The sequence below is a fragment of the Tetrahymena thermophila genome (assembly GCF_000189635.1).
Source record: "Tetrahymena thermophila SB210 genomic scaffold scf_8254139, whole genome shotgun sequence".
NCBI lineage: Eukaryota > Ciliophora > Oligohymenophorea > Hymenostomatida > Tetrahymenidae > Tetrahymena > Tetrahymena thermophila.
This window is the reverse complement of record NW_002476067.1, coordinates 1-16,969: the sequence shown is the minus strand read 5'-3', so window position 1 is coordinate 16,969 and position 16,969 is coordinate 1. Positions and strand designations below refer to the sequence as shown.

The following is a 16,969-nucleotide window of genomic DNA, read 5'->3' as shown; positions in this document are numbered from 1 at the left end:
ATTGTTTTGATTTTAAATTTTAAAAGGATTTATTTATTTATTTGTTTAAATATAAAAATTAAGATAAATAAATATATATTTTACCTTTAAAAAAAGTCATTCAAAAATGGATTGTAAAAGTCTATCAGATTTAATTTGTTCCTTATCAGGATGTACAAATCTATCAACTTTAAGTCTTAATCTTTGGTAAAATAGATTAATGTTTATTATCTATCTTCACTCATATTTATTTGCGTATTAATTGTTAAAAGTTCTTCTGAAATTGATAATCTAAAATTATCTGATTTAGGTGCTGCTTTAAAAAAAATATCTAATATTTCAACTTTGGATTTAGAGCTAAGGTATGTTTATGTGATTTTATTTCTTTGAAAATTTAAATCAATAGTTAAGCTTTAGAATGAATAATTAATTAATAGAATGGTATAATAAATTCTATTTTTATTTATTAGCAAACTAACTAACTCATTTTAATATTCTTATTAATTCACTAATTTCAATTTAATTTATTAATTCTCAACATATTTTGTTGAATAAATAATCAAGTTAATTAATTACTTATATTAAAAGTTAAAATTAGATTAACGATTATTTAGAATTAAGCTCTGTTTTTTAAGGTTGCTCCAATCTTTCATTTATCAAACTGAATGTGTAAAAATTAATTTATTTATTTTTTTTGTCAAAGCTTACTAATAAATTAAAAATAATGAGATTAAAAAGCATGTAACGATGCATAGTAATTTTAATGTACTTACTTACTAACTATAAATTAAATTTATTTATTTTAAATATATTTTAAATCCTTAAAATTTTAATAATTTTTAAAAATAAAATATTAATTTAATACAGTGAAAATGAATATTCGGATATCTTTAAATAATCGAAATTTGTCAAAAATATTCTGAAAATGAAAAGATTAGTCAATAAAGTTTTTGGTAAAACAATAGAAGATTATGAGGAATATTTTGAAAAAGAAAATAGCCAAGAATGAATGAATGAATGAATGAATGAATGAATGAATGTTTGGATGCTGAAAATGAAAACAATAGCCAGTCAATAAAGTGTTTGATACATTATTTTGAATGAATTAAAAAATAAAAATAAATATTCTATATTGATTGTATAATTACTTAAAAGAATTGTTTTTTATTTAAATCATAAACTAAATTTTCATTATTAAGGTCTCTTTCGAAAAATTCTTTTTTAATTAGTTTTAATCTAAAAATCATTTTTTAAACAAAAATCAGCCACATTCATTTATCTTAAAAATTAAACCAATTTTAAATAAAATAAAAATATTAAATTGTAAAATTTAAAAGGACATTTTTAACTCTTTTTTTTAAGGGTGCAATCAGGAAAATATATATTTATATGTTATCAATTAATTATTTAATATCCTTAAAATATTTTAATCTAGTTATCTAGCATATTAAATTATTATTCTTGGTTTAATTAATATAAATTTAATTTCTCAATAGTTGTAGTTTATTTTTAAATAAAAGTAATAATGTTCATAGCAAATGAGCACCCACAATAAAAATTGACTCTTTAGTTTTAAAATCTTAATAGTCTATAAATTTAGAATCGTTAAAATATGTGATGCAATAAGTATATTCTGCCTAAATAAATATTAAGTATGTTACAATTACTTAGAATCCACCAGTATTTATTTGCACCTCTAATTTACATATTCATTGTTATAAATACTTAAAAATCCAATTTCTCTAAGCGATATAATATTTTAGAATTCAGCTGGTTCTTACATGATGTCAAATTCAAATATTTATCTAAAAAAAAGCACAGTTTAAAGATTTATTTAATAAAAAATATTTTTTTTAAATGTTATTTAAATTAAATTTAAAGAATAAATAGAATAATAATGTTTTACTTTTAAGCTTATTCTTTTAATATATCTATTAATAATCATTTTAATAAAATAAGTCAAAACAATTTGTCATGATTAATTTTTAAAACTGTTTTTGGATTATTGCTAGCTAGCTAGCAAGTAAATAAATAAATAAAAATTCAAAATTTGGAAGCAAAAAATTTTTAAAAAAGCTAAAATTAAAAAATTTAATGTTTTTAATTGATATAAAATTAATTATATTTTAAATCAAAATCTAATTATTATTAAATTATTAAAAAATAAAGGAATTTATTTAGCTTTTTTAGTTTTCAAATAAATAAGAATAAAATAAATAAAAAATGATAACTGTTTAATGCTTCCTTTTTTTATTGATTTCAAACAATTAAATAAATCTTTGTTTTGAATAGAGATTTTAAGTTTTTTAAAACTAATATAAATAAATTATCTCTTTCTCAGTTTTTAAAATTGTTATAAATCTTATTAAAATAACTTAAAGAAAGGTCAAAAGTTAGCAAATTAATTTGAAAGGATTGAGCTTAAGAATCTTTCAAAATAGCTTAAAAAATATTTAATTTCCTAAAAATTATCCTTTTCTATAAAATATTTTACAATATTAAGAAGAAATATATGTGTTCAAATCTTTTTTTGCCTTTTGTATTCTAAGGATAAAACTATTAAGGATACTGATTGAATCGTATTTTTGTAATAGGTTTTAAGTTTTGAAATAAATTAAAAAACAAATAGAATTAAATATTTATTTTTTGACTTTAACATTTAAAAATAATAAATAAATAAATATTTGATGTAAAAGATAGATTGAAGTATTTTGAAAATGTTTGCATAAATAAATTGAATAAAAAAGATATCAATAGTTTTAAGTTTTTTATAAGAAGATTCCAGATATATATATATACACATATATTTAATAAAAGGATGGATAAGACTAATTATTTTGGCAAATGCACTTAGCATAAGTCACATGTTTTAAATATGCTTTAGCTGTCAAGCAAATGTGAAAGTGCTCAAATTTGTTTAATGTGTGTTAATTAATACAAAATTGAAGAATCTGAATTGATCTCAATTGAAGAAGTAATCAGTTCTTCTACTCAAACCATATTCAAAAACTTCCCTCCATTGAAAGATTAAGTCATGCAGGAAAAGCTAAATAAAGTTTCAGAAGAAATTATGGATTTAGAAAGCGCTTAAGAAAATATAAAGATAAATTTATCTTAATTTAGGTAAAGAGTTAACTTAATGCTTTCTTTGATAGAGGAAAAGACTTATACTTAGCTCAATCATTTATAAGATCTAAAAAATAATCTTGTAGATGTTTACAACAAAATATCTTCTAAAAATGAACTAAAAAATTTACTTATAAATTCTAATGAGGAAAACAGCAAATTGATTAATCTACTCATTGAATAAAAGAAAATCGATGCAGATATAAATAAAGTGGAAATTAGAAAACAACTATTAGATTTCGAAGAAGCGTTTAAGTAAATAGATACAGAAACTCCTTAGAGGATGTAAAATACAATATATTCTTTGATGGAGTAATTCAATTATTTTTCTGTTTAAAATCTATAAAAAAATATGCAGTTGTAATCATAAATAAATGAAAACAATACTTCTCATGTAAATCAATATAAACCTCATCATTTGATCATTTTAGAATTGATATCAAATAGAACCAATTATTGTTCTGAACAATATTTGACTTTTATTAGCGACTAATTGAACAAAAACTAAAACTTATTCAATAACCTCATGGTTTTTGAAAATGAAACGCAAGTATTCAATAAAGCAAAGAGAGATTCGTTTGCCTTGTTAAATGATAGCTAATTGGAAAATATCAGAAGACTTTCTGAAGACATTCTTGCTATAGACAAAAAATATGGTAATTTGATGTGTGAGAGTTAAAATGATCACATTGAAGAAACAATTTAACCGAAATCATATGAAATTTAAAAAATTCTTAGTTAACAGTATCAATATAAACACTTAAAAAATAGCTTCTCTAAATTATTGAGAACTTATCCTATATTTGAGATAGTTGAAATACCAAAATAGAAGTCGATACTGCAATAAATAGAAATAATTAAAGCGTTACAAGAGCACTCATAGAAAGTAGAAGTAGAGAGAATTTAATAAAATTAAATAAGCATAACTGCAACCACTTATAAATATGCCTAAACCTACTTGAATTTTGTTCTTAATCCACAAATTAAGTATGTAATTAGGATTAATATTTAATCATTTATAAACTCCTATGAAAATTTCATCTTATTTGGGTTGGTAAGTGAATAAGACAAGGACATTAAACTGCTTCACAACGACATGTTAAGTTATTGCGAGAGAGGAAACGAATTTGGTATGAACAAAATTATAAAAGGAGGACCACTCCACTTGAATAGTAAGCTTCATAGAAATAGGACTTTCGAAGTTAGAATTCACTTAGCTGAAAAAATATTCAAGATAGCAGATTATCCTAAATACGAGAGGGCTTGTGAGATAAATGATAAATCTAGACTTATTCCTGATCTACCTTACAGATTTGCAACAGAATTGTGTTATAAAGACGATAAAATAATAATTTAAGATATGCTAGAAGTAGAGCAATTTGATGATTAAATGTGAAAGAAATAAATTTATTTAAAATTTAACCTTGATTTCTTGAAGTATTTGATAATATTTTAAAAATAATTATTTAATCTAATTAACAAATGATTAATTTTACTTACAAATTATTTGAAGAAAAACAGATATCTTCATTGAATGCAGAAGTAAAAACAAACAAAGGAAAAGTGTATTTTCATAATTAATTAATACATATATTTTATTTAAAATTCTTAATGAGTTTTATATTTTTTGAGTATGTATTGGTTATTTTATTTTTTCAAAGAAGATGGCTTTTTAGCTGAAATTCCTTTAAAAATAAAAATATTTTAGAGAAGAAAATAAGTTTAATGCAAAATTAAATAGCAATTTAATTTAAAATATTTTTTATTTAACTAAAAATTAGAATGATAAATTTTAATGATTTTTGACTCTCATTTACATATGAAATAATAATATTTTAAATTATAAATAAAATTTGCTTAAAAATAAATATTGCATTAAAATAAATTTTTGAAAACCTATTTAAATATTTATTTGATTCAACTTTTATTTAATAAATAATGAATTACATTGTAAATATTGGAATGGAATTCAAATATACTCTAAAAATCAGGAGCTGCTTATAAAATTTCAAGCAAATCAATTAACAGAGTAATCAGATAAGAATTAAAAATTCAAGATTAGATGATTTGCATAAATCTTAATCATAAATTATTGCAAGTGAGCTATTCAAAGATAAATTATATTTAAAAATATTTACTTAAATCTACTTTTTAAGTGCAAAATAAGGAAAATTATTTTATTTTAACAATAATTGATATCTTTTTTCTGCTTTTATTGAAAAATTATTGCATGTTAATGAGGAACAAATTCATCATAAATTTGGCTATTTTAAATACAGGAGTAAATAACATAAACACATATGGAATTATATTATATTGAATGAAAAATTTAAAAGCACAAGATGAATGACATTCATATTTGATTATAATATGTAAATGTGTGTCAAGTTCAATATTAACTTTTAATAATTGTTAATAAGATAAAGAAAAATATTGTGCGTTTATACAACAATAAAATTTAAAAGCAATCAAATTCACTTTATTTTTTATTGAATTATTTTTTTTGATTGGTGTTTAGCGTTTATTTGATTGTTTTGTTTCTTCGTTTGTTTGTGCTTGCCTTTATTTTGGGTATTATTCAAGTTAATAATATTAAATGTATTAATTACCAAAGGAAATAATTTAATTTTTATCTGAAATTTTAAATCAAGGAGAAGTTGAATAAAAATAGAGAGAAAAACACACAATTAAATCAAAACCCCAAAATATACCATTCGAAAACCAATAAAGGAAAATTAATAACTAGTCGCATTTTATTTTTGAAGAGTTATTTTCTCCAAAGGCAATAATTTTTTAATCCTCCATAAGCCAGCAAAAATTTTGTTATTTTGTGAGACTTGATAGTGTGATTATAGTATTGAATTAATATTTGATTTAATTCTAAACATATTAAATTCACAACCAACTATTTATTATACAGATATTAGATATTATTTTAAATATTTTTTATTCAAAGAAGACTTTAGGTGTTAGCCATTCGTATATTCATTCTTATTAATTCTTAGTTTTTTAAATTTCAGATTATTATTCAATTCAAAGAGAATTCTTGCTCAAGCAAAGAGTAGCGAAAAGATAATCAAACGCTAAAATAAATAAATTAGCAATATTAAAATTTACTTAAGTGAAAAAACCTTAAAAATAAATTTTTTTATCAAATTTTACTTTGCTGTCATTTTAATCTAATGTGTAATTAGGTATTTAGTTTGTTAAAAGTGACTATTTTTATGAAGAAGAAAATAGAATCATTCATTCATTTCCTTCTTAGCATAAATTAATTCAAAATGAATGAGTTAATTGTCTAAACAATAAATTTTATTTTTAAATAAAAATAAATTAATTTATTCTACCCCAACCAATAAACAAATAAACAGACAAACATGTATGTATATATGTATTAAAATTCAATTAATAGGTATATTTCTATATTTGAATTAAGAATTTACTCTCATTATAAAGAGTCATTATTAATCCCATTAGGTAATTATTGACAAAAGATTGTTTTTTTAAAAATTTATTACGCAAAATGATAAAATATTAAAATTTACTAACAAATATTTGTTCAAATTAAGAGTATTTTTGAAGAAAGAATTAAGATGGTTTTTTTGTTTGAAGTGATTAGTACTTTTTAACTAATTAATATAAAAAATTTCTTATATTTGATTGTAAAGAAAATACAAACGAATTAAAAGCAGAGTAAATGCAATCAACTAGAAAGGAGAGTAATTATAAGTGGTATTATTGAAATAAATGTAACGAAATAATTAATATTTAATTTAAATCATAAGAGCGAAATAAAATTCCCCCAATGATTTTGAATATTTGTATGTCGATCAGTCTGTTTATATATATTTATATTATTATTTGATTATAGTTTTTGATAATTATTTAGCAAATAGTTAGTGCGAGAGAATGAAGAGAAAGTGAAGCTGGCTGATTAAATTTCAAGTTAGTGAGTGCAATTAATTTGTATTTAATGTGTTAATTAATTGATTCACATTATTATTTTGATATTATTGAAGGGGTAGGCTTATTTATTTTCTTCGCTAGTTATTCTGCGAATAGTTAATTAAAGAAAATTTAAAAAAAGGAATTAATTCAAAGTTTATTTATATTTGTACGTATACACATACATACATACAAACAAACAAACATAGACAGATAATGTATATTTATATATTTATTATAAATCATCTTATTAAAGCAGTAACAAAAAAAATCAATTAATTATTAATTAATTAAATTGAAAAATAATACAAAAGTCAAAACAACTTAGAAAACGAAAAAAAAGCACTAAAATTAATAATCAATTAAATTAACAAATCTGCACCCTTTAATCAATCAATAATATCTTAAAATGAGCTCGAAAACCTCAACATTACGCAGGAACGTTTCAGCTCTTTCTTCATCTGCATAAGAAAGTTCTTCTTAGTATTTTGCCTCTTCTTCATCTCACTTAGATGCAGCCACAATTGAGTCACCCCAGCTTCTGAATTTTGAGGCATCTGTACCTTTAGATGATGTGACCACTATCAATGTAAAATCAAGTAGAATTTCTTCTAAGCAAAGGGGATATGAAAAGCCCAGAGTTGCTAACAACGATTATGAAGAGAGCGAGAATGCTTTTTACGAAAGCGATACCTCTAACTGGAGCTTGACTGGAAATAACAACAAAAAAACTACTAGCAAAAAATGCATCGACAGTAATTAGCATAAAAACTAGAAAAAAACTAAATAAATTTAAAAGAATAAAAAATCCTTACAAGAATCTTCAAAGTAATCAGAAAAAAAATATGGTAGAAACAAAAATATTAAATAAAATATACCAATTAGAAATTTTGTTGTGTAGGAAATATTTTAAAAACAACAACAACAAAGTCAAACTGTGCACATTTTGGGAGGATTAATTATGAGCTAAAATCAAAGTGTGGAAGAGATGAACAATAATATTTTCAATTCGCTTATAAATAATAAATAGCAAAATTGGAATTTCAATGAATAATTAAAAGCAAATTAAAAAGAATGTAATATTGGGAGTGATATTCAATGTACTTAGTATGAAAATAATGTGTTTAGTGATTAATTAATAATTAAATTAAAATACAAGAGTGAACCAACTTCTGAATTGCCAAGCAATCTCAATATATCTAATTAATAAAAGTAATACTTAATTAATTTCATCACCCAATAAAAGATAAGCAGAGAAAGTATTAACAACCTTTTATCGGAAGAATCATCAACTAATTCTGCTCTTCCTTTGATCATTTCCCAAAGAGAGTCTATCCAAAATGAGTAAATCACTAACTTTATCAACAAGAATATCGACGAGTCCTCCTTCTATTCCTTCCATGTTTTTTCTTCTGATTTCAACCACAAAGAAGTCAACCTCAACAAAATTGGATTTTCATATAAACTTTTGGCATTGATGAATTTTAACTACTAAAGTTGTTCCCTTTTCTAATGCTAAGAGCTTTTGAACAGACTCTTCACTCTCGAATAATACGAATAACTCTAATTCTAGCACTTCCTCAGCAGCAATAACTAAAGCTTTACCTAGACATCGATTAACACATTTGACAGACTCCAATTAAAATGCATTATTTCCATTTAAAAGTTCGCTTTTGAGTATCCTGAGCACATCTCTTAGTATTTCAAAAATATCAATGAGAGAGTGTACTTTATCAGATATCACATTGATCATTCCCACATCTCAAACATTCTCAGCATGCGTGCTTAGAACTACAACATCCTTCAATTGTCTTCCCCTCAAACCACTAACTCTTATGCAACCATTTCCCAAAGTTTTATTTAAAAATATTACTCTGAGGAGTTAAAAATTTAATAAGAAATTGAGCTCATAAAATATGACGATGAAGCCTAAGAAAAAACTATCAATAACTATTTGAGTCAGCACCTGACTGAATCCTTTTAAAATTTGGCATCACAATCAAAGGCTCAAAAGCAAAGCTTCTCCTAACTACCATAAAACAACTGCAAGTCAGAGTATTAAGATTAGATTAATTTGTATTTGCAAAAAGGATAATCTTAGTAGATTTTAGACCAACTATGTGAAACTCGCAACTAATCCTGGAGCGTCAGCACCAAAGCATCTGAGTCCCAAGAAGAAATAATCAAGTAAAAGCAAGAGGAAGAAGACCAAAGAATCTTAAATGAAGAGTCAGAAGACGACGAAGACGATGATGATGAAGAGGACATAGACATCTTATTGCTCAAGATTCAACTCATACAAAAATTTTAGTAATAAATGAATATTCTCTAATAGCAATAACAACAACAACAACAATAATAACAAAACTTCTAATATCAAAAATAACAATAAAATAACTATTAATTTTCTTATGCTCAGCAATGTTAAAACTAAATGTAAATAGAATAAACCAATATTTCCTCATAAAAAGCCTGCTAAAATATTTACAACTAAAGTGCTATCAACTCAAGTGAATGTATTGACCATGAAATGTATCTTAATAAATATGCATTAAGTCAGCAAGATGATGACAGTGAATTTTCAAGTGTTAAAAAATATCCCAGCTTCATAGATTTTTGAAGTTTCTTCGAAGAAAAGCTAATCCTAAAATGAAAAAAACTAACAAGATATAATAATAACAATCATATAAATAAATAAATATTCAGTAACAAACTCTAAAAATAATTACCAATTAATAAATATATCAATCTATCAATAATCAAAATCTAGCCTAATAGTTTATTAATTTTTCTAAAACATATTAAAAGAAATGCAATAATTACTTACCATTAATTAATTTCAATTATTTATATACCTATCTATCTTATCCAATAATTACTTCAAAATATATTATAAAATTAATAAATAAATAATCTTTGCAATATTTGTTTGTTTGTATTTATTTCTATTTTTCTTATGCCTGCCTATAAACCAATTATATTTAAAATTACAGCAACATTAAACTTAAATTTTCATATATTTTCAATTTATTACTCTTCATAAGTTTTTCACTTTTTTTAGTATCCTGCTTTTATTTTTTTATTACTTGATTGATCATATTAGATTTTTTGAATGTTTTTTTGTTTGTTTGGATCTTCAAATATTGCAAATCTAATTATTTAATAAGGAAATATTTAAATATACTGCCAAATCAAAAATTATCTTTTGTCTACGCATTATGTTGAATTAATCTTAATACAGAAAAAAGAAAGAAAATTGAAGGAAGAAAAATATAGTGCAGTAATAAATATGAATGTTATATTAATTAGTTATATGAAAATTATAGGCAAATTTATTTAATTTTCATGTAATATTTGGTCTATTCATTAAATGAAAAACAAAGAGATAAAAATCAATTGATCTATGCATGGATCTATTATTTGATAAATTTACCCAGTTAACTAGATTTCAAATTATCAAAACACAATAACAATTTTGAAGCATTGAATAAAATTAGAGGAGACGCAAAAAATCTAATAATTACTTAGAGTTTGAAGTATAAAAAGGAAGTTTCGAGAAACAAATAAGTAGACCTGATTAAATATAATAATAATTATCCAAAAAACATCTGTTAACGAGTTACAACTAATTTTTCTTAATTCAAAGTATTTCTTATTCGTAGCTTATACCTACCCCCATTTTCGCATTCATTAAACTGTTTCTATAATTTTCTTAAATTTAAATTTTTTATATTTTGGCATACTCATTTCTCAGCTTTAACTAATTAATTGCTCTCTCACTATCACTTTGATACTTAATACTACTTTTCTCTAGCAAAATCTTAGCATTTGTAAATGGTCCCTATCCTTCAAAGCTAAATATCAACAGATCTTCATGAGGCGAGATTGTAATTATAAGCAAGTGAATATTATCTTTGTATTTGTTTAAACTCAAACAAACATCCATAAATATTATTAAAAAGAAAGAAGGAAGGAATTAATAACTATTTAATTATTAAAAGGCTTCTTAACAATTTTTTATTTTCTTATCTATTCTTGAAATGAATAGTTTTTAGAAGATATTTTCAATCCTTGTAAAGCTACATTGTTTCTTTTTATACCCTAAACTTTTTATAAAAATTGGTTAAAGATAGTCTACATTTATATTTGATAGAATTGATCTGACTTACTTATAATTAAAGTATCATCTGTAACAATTTTTTTAAAACAAGGGCTTCTAAAAAGATCTCGAAAAGTAGAATATAATTTGAAAATTAGAATAATAATCAATAGACCAGACAATACAACTAATTAAATACTAATAATTATTCTTATCTAATTAAAATTGTACATGTAAAATTTTACTCTTAACAAATTACATTTATATTATCACTTTTCAAAAGTACTAGAGCATTTTTGTCTCTGCTAAAATACTTATTATTTATCTTCATACATAAAATACTTTATGAAAGTATTCTTTTTGTTAGAATTGTTATATATTTTAACATTTGCTAAGGATTATTTTTGTCAACAAGTTATATTTATTTAGTAGTATCAAATTCCAATGATAAAATTTATGGTTGATATTAAAAAGTAAGTCAAACAAAAAAACAAGTAATCTTAAAATTTATTTTAATTCTTTAAAAAAATAGAAGATAAAAATACATTTTAATTTAAAACTAAAGCTAAAAATAGCGAGTTTTTAAAAATTAAATATATTATATTTCAATAAAATAGGTATTTTTCTATCAAAACTATTTGTCATATTATAGTTTAAACAGATTTCTATTTCTCATAAAAAAATTTGATAAAATTGATATGTAAAGAAGCAAGTTATTATTCTAAAAGCGCTTACTTAAATTATTCTTTTATAAAAATATTTTTATAATGAATCTTGCTTTTAATAAATAACAGTTTTAAATGAGTATTCTTTCAAATCATTTTCGATTAATTTTTTAAAGCATATTTTACAATAATGAAATATATTTTAGATAATAAAATAAGCAAATTTATTTCCAAAATCTACAAAATACATGCTAATTTATATATATTTTATTATTTATGTTAAAAATTATTCATTAAAATTATTTCTTTTTAAATTATTTTTTTTAAATATAAATATTTTTTGCATTAAAAAAATGGCTTTATCATTATTCATATTTACAAGAAAACAACACATTTGATGATTATTAATATTAAACTTATATTATTTATTGGATAAATTCAAATGTATGATAAATTTATTTACTTTTTAACTTTAATGAATATCTTTTATTTGAATTCGAAATTTTAAACAATAACATAAGATTCTTTTAATTTAATTTATGCTTTATTGTCTTCAAATTTTTATTCAAAAAATATTTTTTTAAAATATAAAAATTTGAAATAACTTGAAGGATATTTTTGGTTTTTAACAAAATTTAATTTTTAAAAAAATAATTTTATATTTTTAAAATTCAAATAAAAGATTAAATTAATATAAGCTTAACAAGTGTTTTACAAGTATTATTCACACACACACGATGACTCTAATTATTCCTATTTTTCTTTTTTATATTAAAATGAAAATAAGATATTATTTAATAAAATTTGCTTTGATGTAAAAATTTAATTTAAAAAAAATAATTTTATATTTTTAAATTCCAATAATAGCATAAATTAATATAAGCTTAACAAGTGTTTTGCAAATATTATTCACATGCACACACTGATTCTACTAATTATTTCTAATTTTCTTTATATTTAAATGAAAATAAGATATTATTTAATCATCTTTGCATTGATTTTATTTTGTGTTCGCTATTGTTTTATTAATTAAAAATTAAAATTTTCATTCACTTTTACAAGCGTTTTTAAATGAGCTTTGAAGAGAAGGGCTTTCTTTTTTATATATCTTTTTGAATAAATAACAAAAAATAATTAAGAAAGTATTAATTAATTTTCATTTATTTAGTTGGTTAGTTGGTTTAAATAATAAAAAATTTTAAGCATTAAAAATGGACATTTATGGATAATAAGGATCTATGAAATAAGGAAAGCAAGCGAATTTGATTAAATTGCAACGCGAAGTTTTAGAAAATGTTTTGAAGGTATCAAAGAGAGAAGAAGAAAGCGATGGATGCGTTTGGAAGGTTTTGATTTTTGATACTCATTGCTAGAATATTTTGTCAACTCTTCTGAAGGTTGGCCACTTAAGAGAAATGAACATCACATTGCATTTAAATATCAATTAAAAAGGAGAAAAAAGAGATCGTTTACACGGTGTTAAGGCATACTATTTAGTATAGCCTACTTAGGAGAATATTAAAGCAATTATGGAGGATTTTAATAAAGATCTTTACGATTAAGTTTACATTAATTTTTCATCTCCAGCTGATGAAGAATTGCTTTAGAGTCTTGCAGTTCATGTTGGAAATTTAAATGCAGTTTATAAGATAAAGAGAGTTGTTCAATACACAATAGATTTTGTCACCCTTTCCAGGGACTTCTTCTCTTTAAACATCAAGGAAAGCTACAAGAGTTTGAGAGCTGCAGGAACTAGAACTGCTGCATAAGTTATTAGCTAAGCGGCTATGGGTTTATTCAGTCTTTTTAGAACCATGAAAAAGACTCCTTACATTATTTACTCAGATGATAAAAATAATGTCTTGCTCGCTTAGGAATTGTATTCGTTGTTTGAGAATTTGTATAAAAATTCTAAAGAATATGAAGACGAATCCACCGATTTTCTTCAGCCTTAATTTACTTAACCAATTCTTATTTTGGTTGATAGAGATGTTGATTTAGGCTCTATGCTTCTTCATCCTTGGCACTATGGAGCTCTCATTCATGATGTTTATCACATTGAAAACAATAAAGTCAAATTAAACAAACCAGACTCAAAAGAAGTGCAAAACTTTGATCTTGATAGCTAAAATGAAGACTCTTATTGGTTGGACAAAATGAACATTCCCTTCCCTGAAGTTGCAAAAGATATAGTTGAACGTTTGCAGAAATGGGACATTGAATACAAACAAATAACATCAATTAAGGAAGATACTTCTAAAATGGTTGCAGCAATGAGTAATATAAATGAAATGAAAGATTAAAGACGTCTCATTGAAATGCACATGTCTATTTCCGCAGGTTTAAAATCAGAGCTTTCAACACGTCATCTTGATAAATATTTCGAAGCAGGTTCAACAATTATCAGAGAAAAGCAACTTAAAGGATAGGAAAAAAGTGAATTAATTGAAATGTTCTAACAATGTTCAATTGGTGCAGGAAAGCCTAATTTTGATTTAGATAAATTACGTGTTTTGATTATATACTTGCTTTTTGTTTAAGATATTGACATCAACGATTTTAAGCAGTTGGAAGAAGCAGCTGGAATAACCAATAAAAAGTACATTTAAATCCTTGAGCAATTTAAGCAAAAGAGAATCCCAGAAACCACAACTTCTACCGCTGCTTCCTCAGACACTAACTTAAACAGCGAAGAAATAGCAGATAAACTAACAAGTATTTTTGGTAAATTTGCAAGCAGAGTAAAATCACAAGGAAAAGGTTTGATTAACAACGTTAAAAACAACCTTATTGGAATAGAATAAGACTTTGAAATTGCCACACAAGTTAAAAGCATCATAGAATCCAAATGTATGAATTCTGAAAAGTTAGGTTACAAATTCATAGACATTCTGAATAACCAAAACACTCTCACATAGCCAAAAATCTTCTCAGATGTTGTAGTCTTTTCACTCGGTGGAGGAAACTACAATGAATATTAAAATATTCAAGAAATTGGAAAAAAACTCAATAAAAACATTATGTACGGAGGTTCCGAAATCCTCAACGCAGAGACATTCATATAGCAACTAACTTCCTGATTTAAATAAGATATTAGAATCTAATAAAAATAATATTTCATCTTTCATTACATATTTTATATTTCATTATTACTCAAACTCTAACATTCTCATTAAATCATTATAGACATGTAATTTTATATAAAACATAATAAAATCCATCTTTAGAATTCTACAAATTTTATTATTTTTTATAGAACTTCAAAAGCTATTTTCAAAAAAATATTAAAATAAACAAAAAAATTTTGGAATTATTATTTTTATTCATTCATTTTTTATGATTTTATGATGACTAAAAAAATTAAAAAATTAAAGATTTTTTCAATCATTTTAAAAGTTTAAAACTTGCCAGAAAATTTAAAACATATTCAATCAGGATTAAATTAAATATTTAGCTGTTTAGTATTGCTTTTATTAATGATTTTCTAACTTTCTTCATAGAGAAAGGTTAATAATTAAAACTTTAAATTATATTAATATATTGATTGTTCATATACCATTGTTTTAAATGTTTAATATTTTAAAATTTTAATGCAATAATCTACTGATTTAGCTTCATTGAGAATAAATATCAAATTGCTAAAAAATCATTGTTTTAAATGTTTAATTTTTTAAAATATTAGTGCAATAATCTACTGATTTAGCTTCTATTGAGAATAAATATCAAATTGCTAAAATATTTACTTCATAATTCTAATTTATTAAATTTTTTTAAAAAAATTTATGAATTAATTGAGATATTTTTCATAATCAATTTAAAAATCAGACATTTTATTCTCAATTTGTTTAAGTCATTCATTTTATTGAAATACATTATGAATGTTTATTGGTTTTATTTTTTTGACTGCTTTATTAACAAAGTTATTATTATAATGAATCTAAAAGAAAGGATAATTTTAGTTTGATTAATATTGCTGGCTATCAAAATATTAAATTCGTTTTGCATGCTTTCATGTGCTTTCAAATTAAAAAGTAGAAGTGTCGATTTAATAATATCCTAAATTTTTGTATCAAAAATCTTTAAAAAATTAAAAGAGTTAAAAATAAATGAACTAAGAAACATAATAGAAAATGGAAGTATCAGATAAAGTAGAAAAGGAGAATTCTATAGGAGATGAACATGAAGATGAAAACCAAGATTTAGTAGAAGATTTATTATTTGGAGATATAGAATTTGAGAGTAAAGAATTCAAAATAGAGAGATTATCTCATAGCTAAAAAAAATTATAATAATATCATTAGCATTTGCAAAAACATACTGATAAGGAATTTTTAAAGGATAAATGGAATCAAAGAAAGAAAAGAGTTAATAAGCGTTTAGATGGATTGTCAAATGATGAAAAATTCTAAGAAAGATGCAAACGTAAAGAAGAAATCGAATAAGAAAGATTAAATATGATCAAAGGCTACGAAAGTGGTATTCCATTGATTATTGATAACTCTTTTGAGTAGTATATGACATTTAGAGAAATACGTTCTTTGGCCATACAAATTTCATAAACAGTTTTTGCTTAGAGAAAAAATAAAAATCCCTTTTAGGTGAATGTCTGCAACGCTTCTTAATAATTGAAGGATTGCATGAACACACAAATTTTCAAAAAGTTGCCTTTTAATGTATATGAACAAGATATTTTAGAAATTGAAAGGTTTAAAGGAAAAGAAGCAAATATGATTTATTTATCACCTGATAGCGAAAATGAGCTAGAAACTGTCGATCCTAGTGGGAATACAATTTATATAGTAGGAGGTTTAATAGATAGGACAGTTAAGAAATGGGCTAGTTATGATAGAGCAAATTCTATGAATATCAAATCAGCTAAATTGCCTATTAATTAATACTTAAGTGATCTTACTAGGAGAGCCTTAAATATAGACACTGTGACAGTCATGATGGGATTAGCAATACATCTTAATTTTGATTGGAAGACTACCACTTTGACTGTTTTAGGAAATAGAAAAATTAATGAAGACCTTAAAGAAGAACAAAAGCAAGTAGTTTTAGAAGGAGTTGAAAAGCTTGGCAGTTCTAAACTTGATAAAAGTTCACATCTCATTGATATATAAAGATCTATTGAATCAAGGCTAAAAAAATAAAA

At 23.1% G+C, this 16,969-nt stretch overlaps 4 protein-coding genes across 4 annotated transcripts; all 4 read left to right on the top strand. All coding sequences in view use genetic code 6, as the record gives it.

Moving 5' to 3' along the window:
• Positions 1 to 3,373: 3,373 nt before the first annotated feature.
• Positions 3,374 to 4,501, top strand: TTHERM_01507140 (hypothetical protein; the record flags this gene model as incomplete). The annotated part of the gene is made up of 1 exon (XM_001029442.2): positions 3,374 to 4,501. A coding segment is annotated over one exon (1,128 nt), but the record flags the coding sequence as incomplete, so codon positions are not given.
• A 2,577-nt stretch (positions 4,502 to 7,078) lies between these two features.
• Positions 7,079 to 9,670, top strand: TTHERM_01507130 (hypothetical protein; the record flags this gene model as incomplete). Its single annotated transcript, XM_001029441.2, has 1 exon — positions 7,079 to 9,670. The coding sequence occupies one exon, from the start codon at positions 7,079 to 7,081 to the stop codon at positions 9,668 to 9,670; it is 2,592 nt and encodes an 863-aa protein (XP_001029441.2).
• Positions 9,671 to 13,025: 3,355 nt separating this feature from the next.
• TTHERM_01507110 (Sec1 family protein) lies at positions 13,026 to 14,894 on the top strand (the record flags this gene model as incomplete). Its single annotated transcript, XM_001029439.2, has 1 exon — positions 13,026 to 14,894. One exon carries the CDS (start codon positions 13,026 to 13,028, stop codon positions 14,892 to 14,894), a length of 1,869 nt encoding a protein of 622 aa, XP_001029439.2.
• Positions 14,895 to 15,920: 1,026 nt separating this feature from the next.
• On the top strand, positions 15,921 to 16,948 carry TTHERM_01507100 (tRNA (guanine(37)-N(1))-methyltransferase; the record flags this gene model as incomplete). The annotated part of the gene is made up of 2 exons (XM_001029438.3): positions 15,921 to 16,865; positions 16,940 to 16,948. The coding sequence occupies 2 exons, from the start codon at positions 15,921 to 15,923 to the stop codon at positions 16,946 to 16,948; spliced, it is 954 nt and encodes a 317-aa protein (XP_001029438.3).
• Between the last annotated feature and the right edge of the window lie 21 nt (positions 16,949 to 16,969).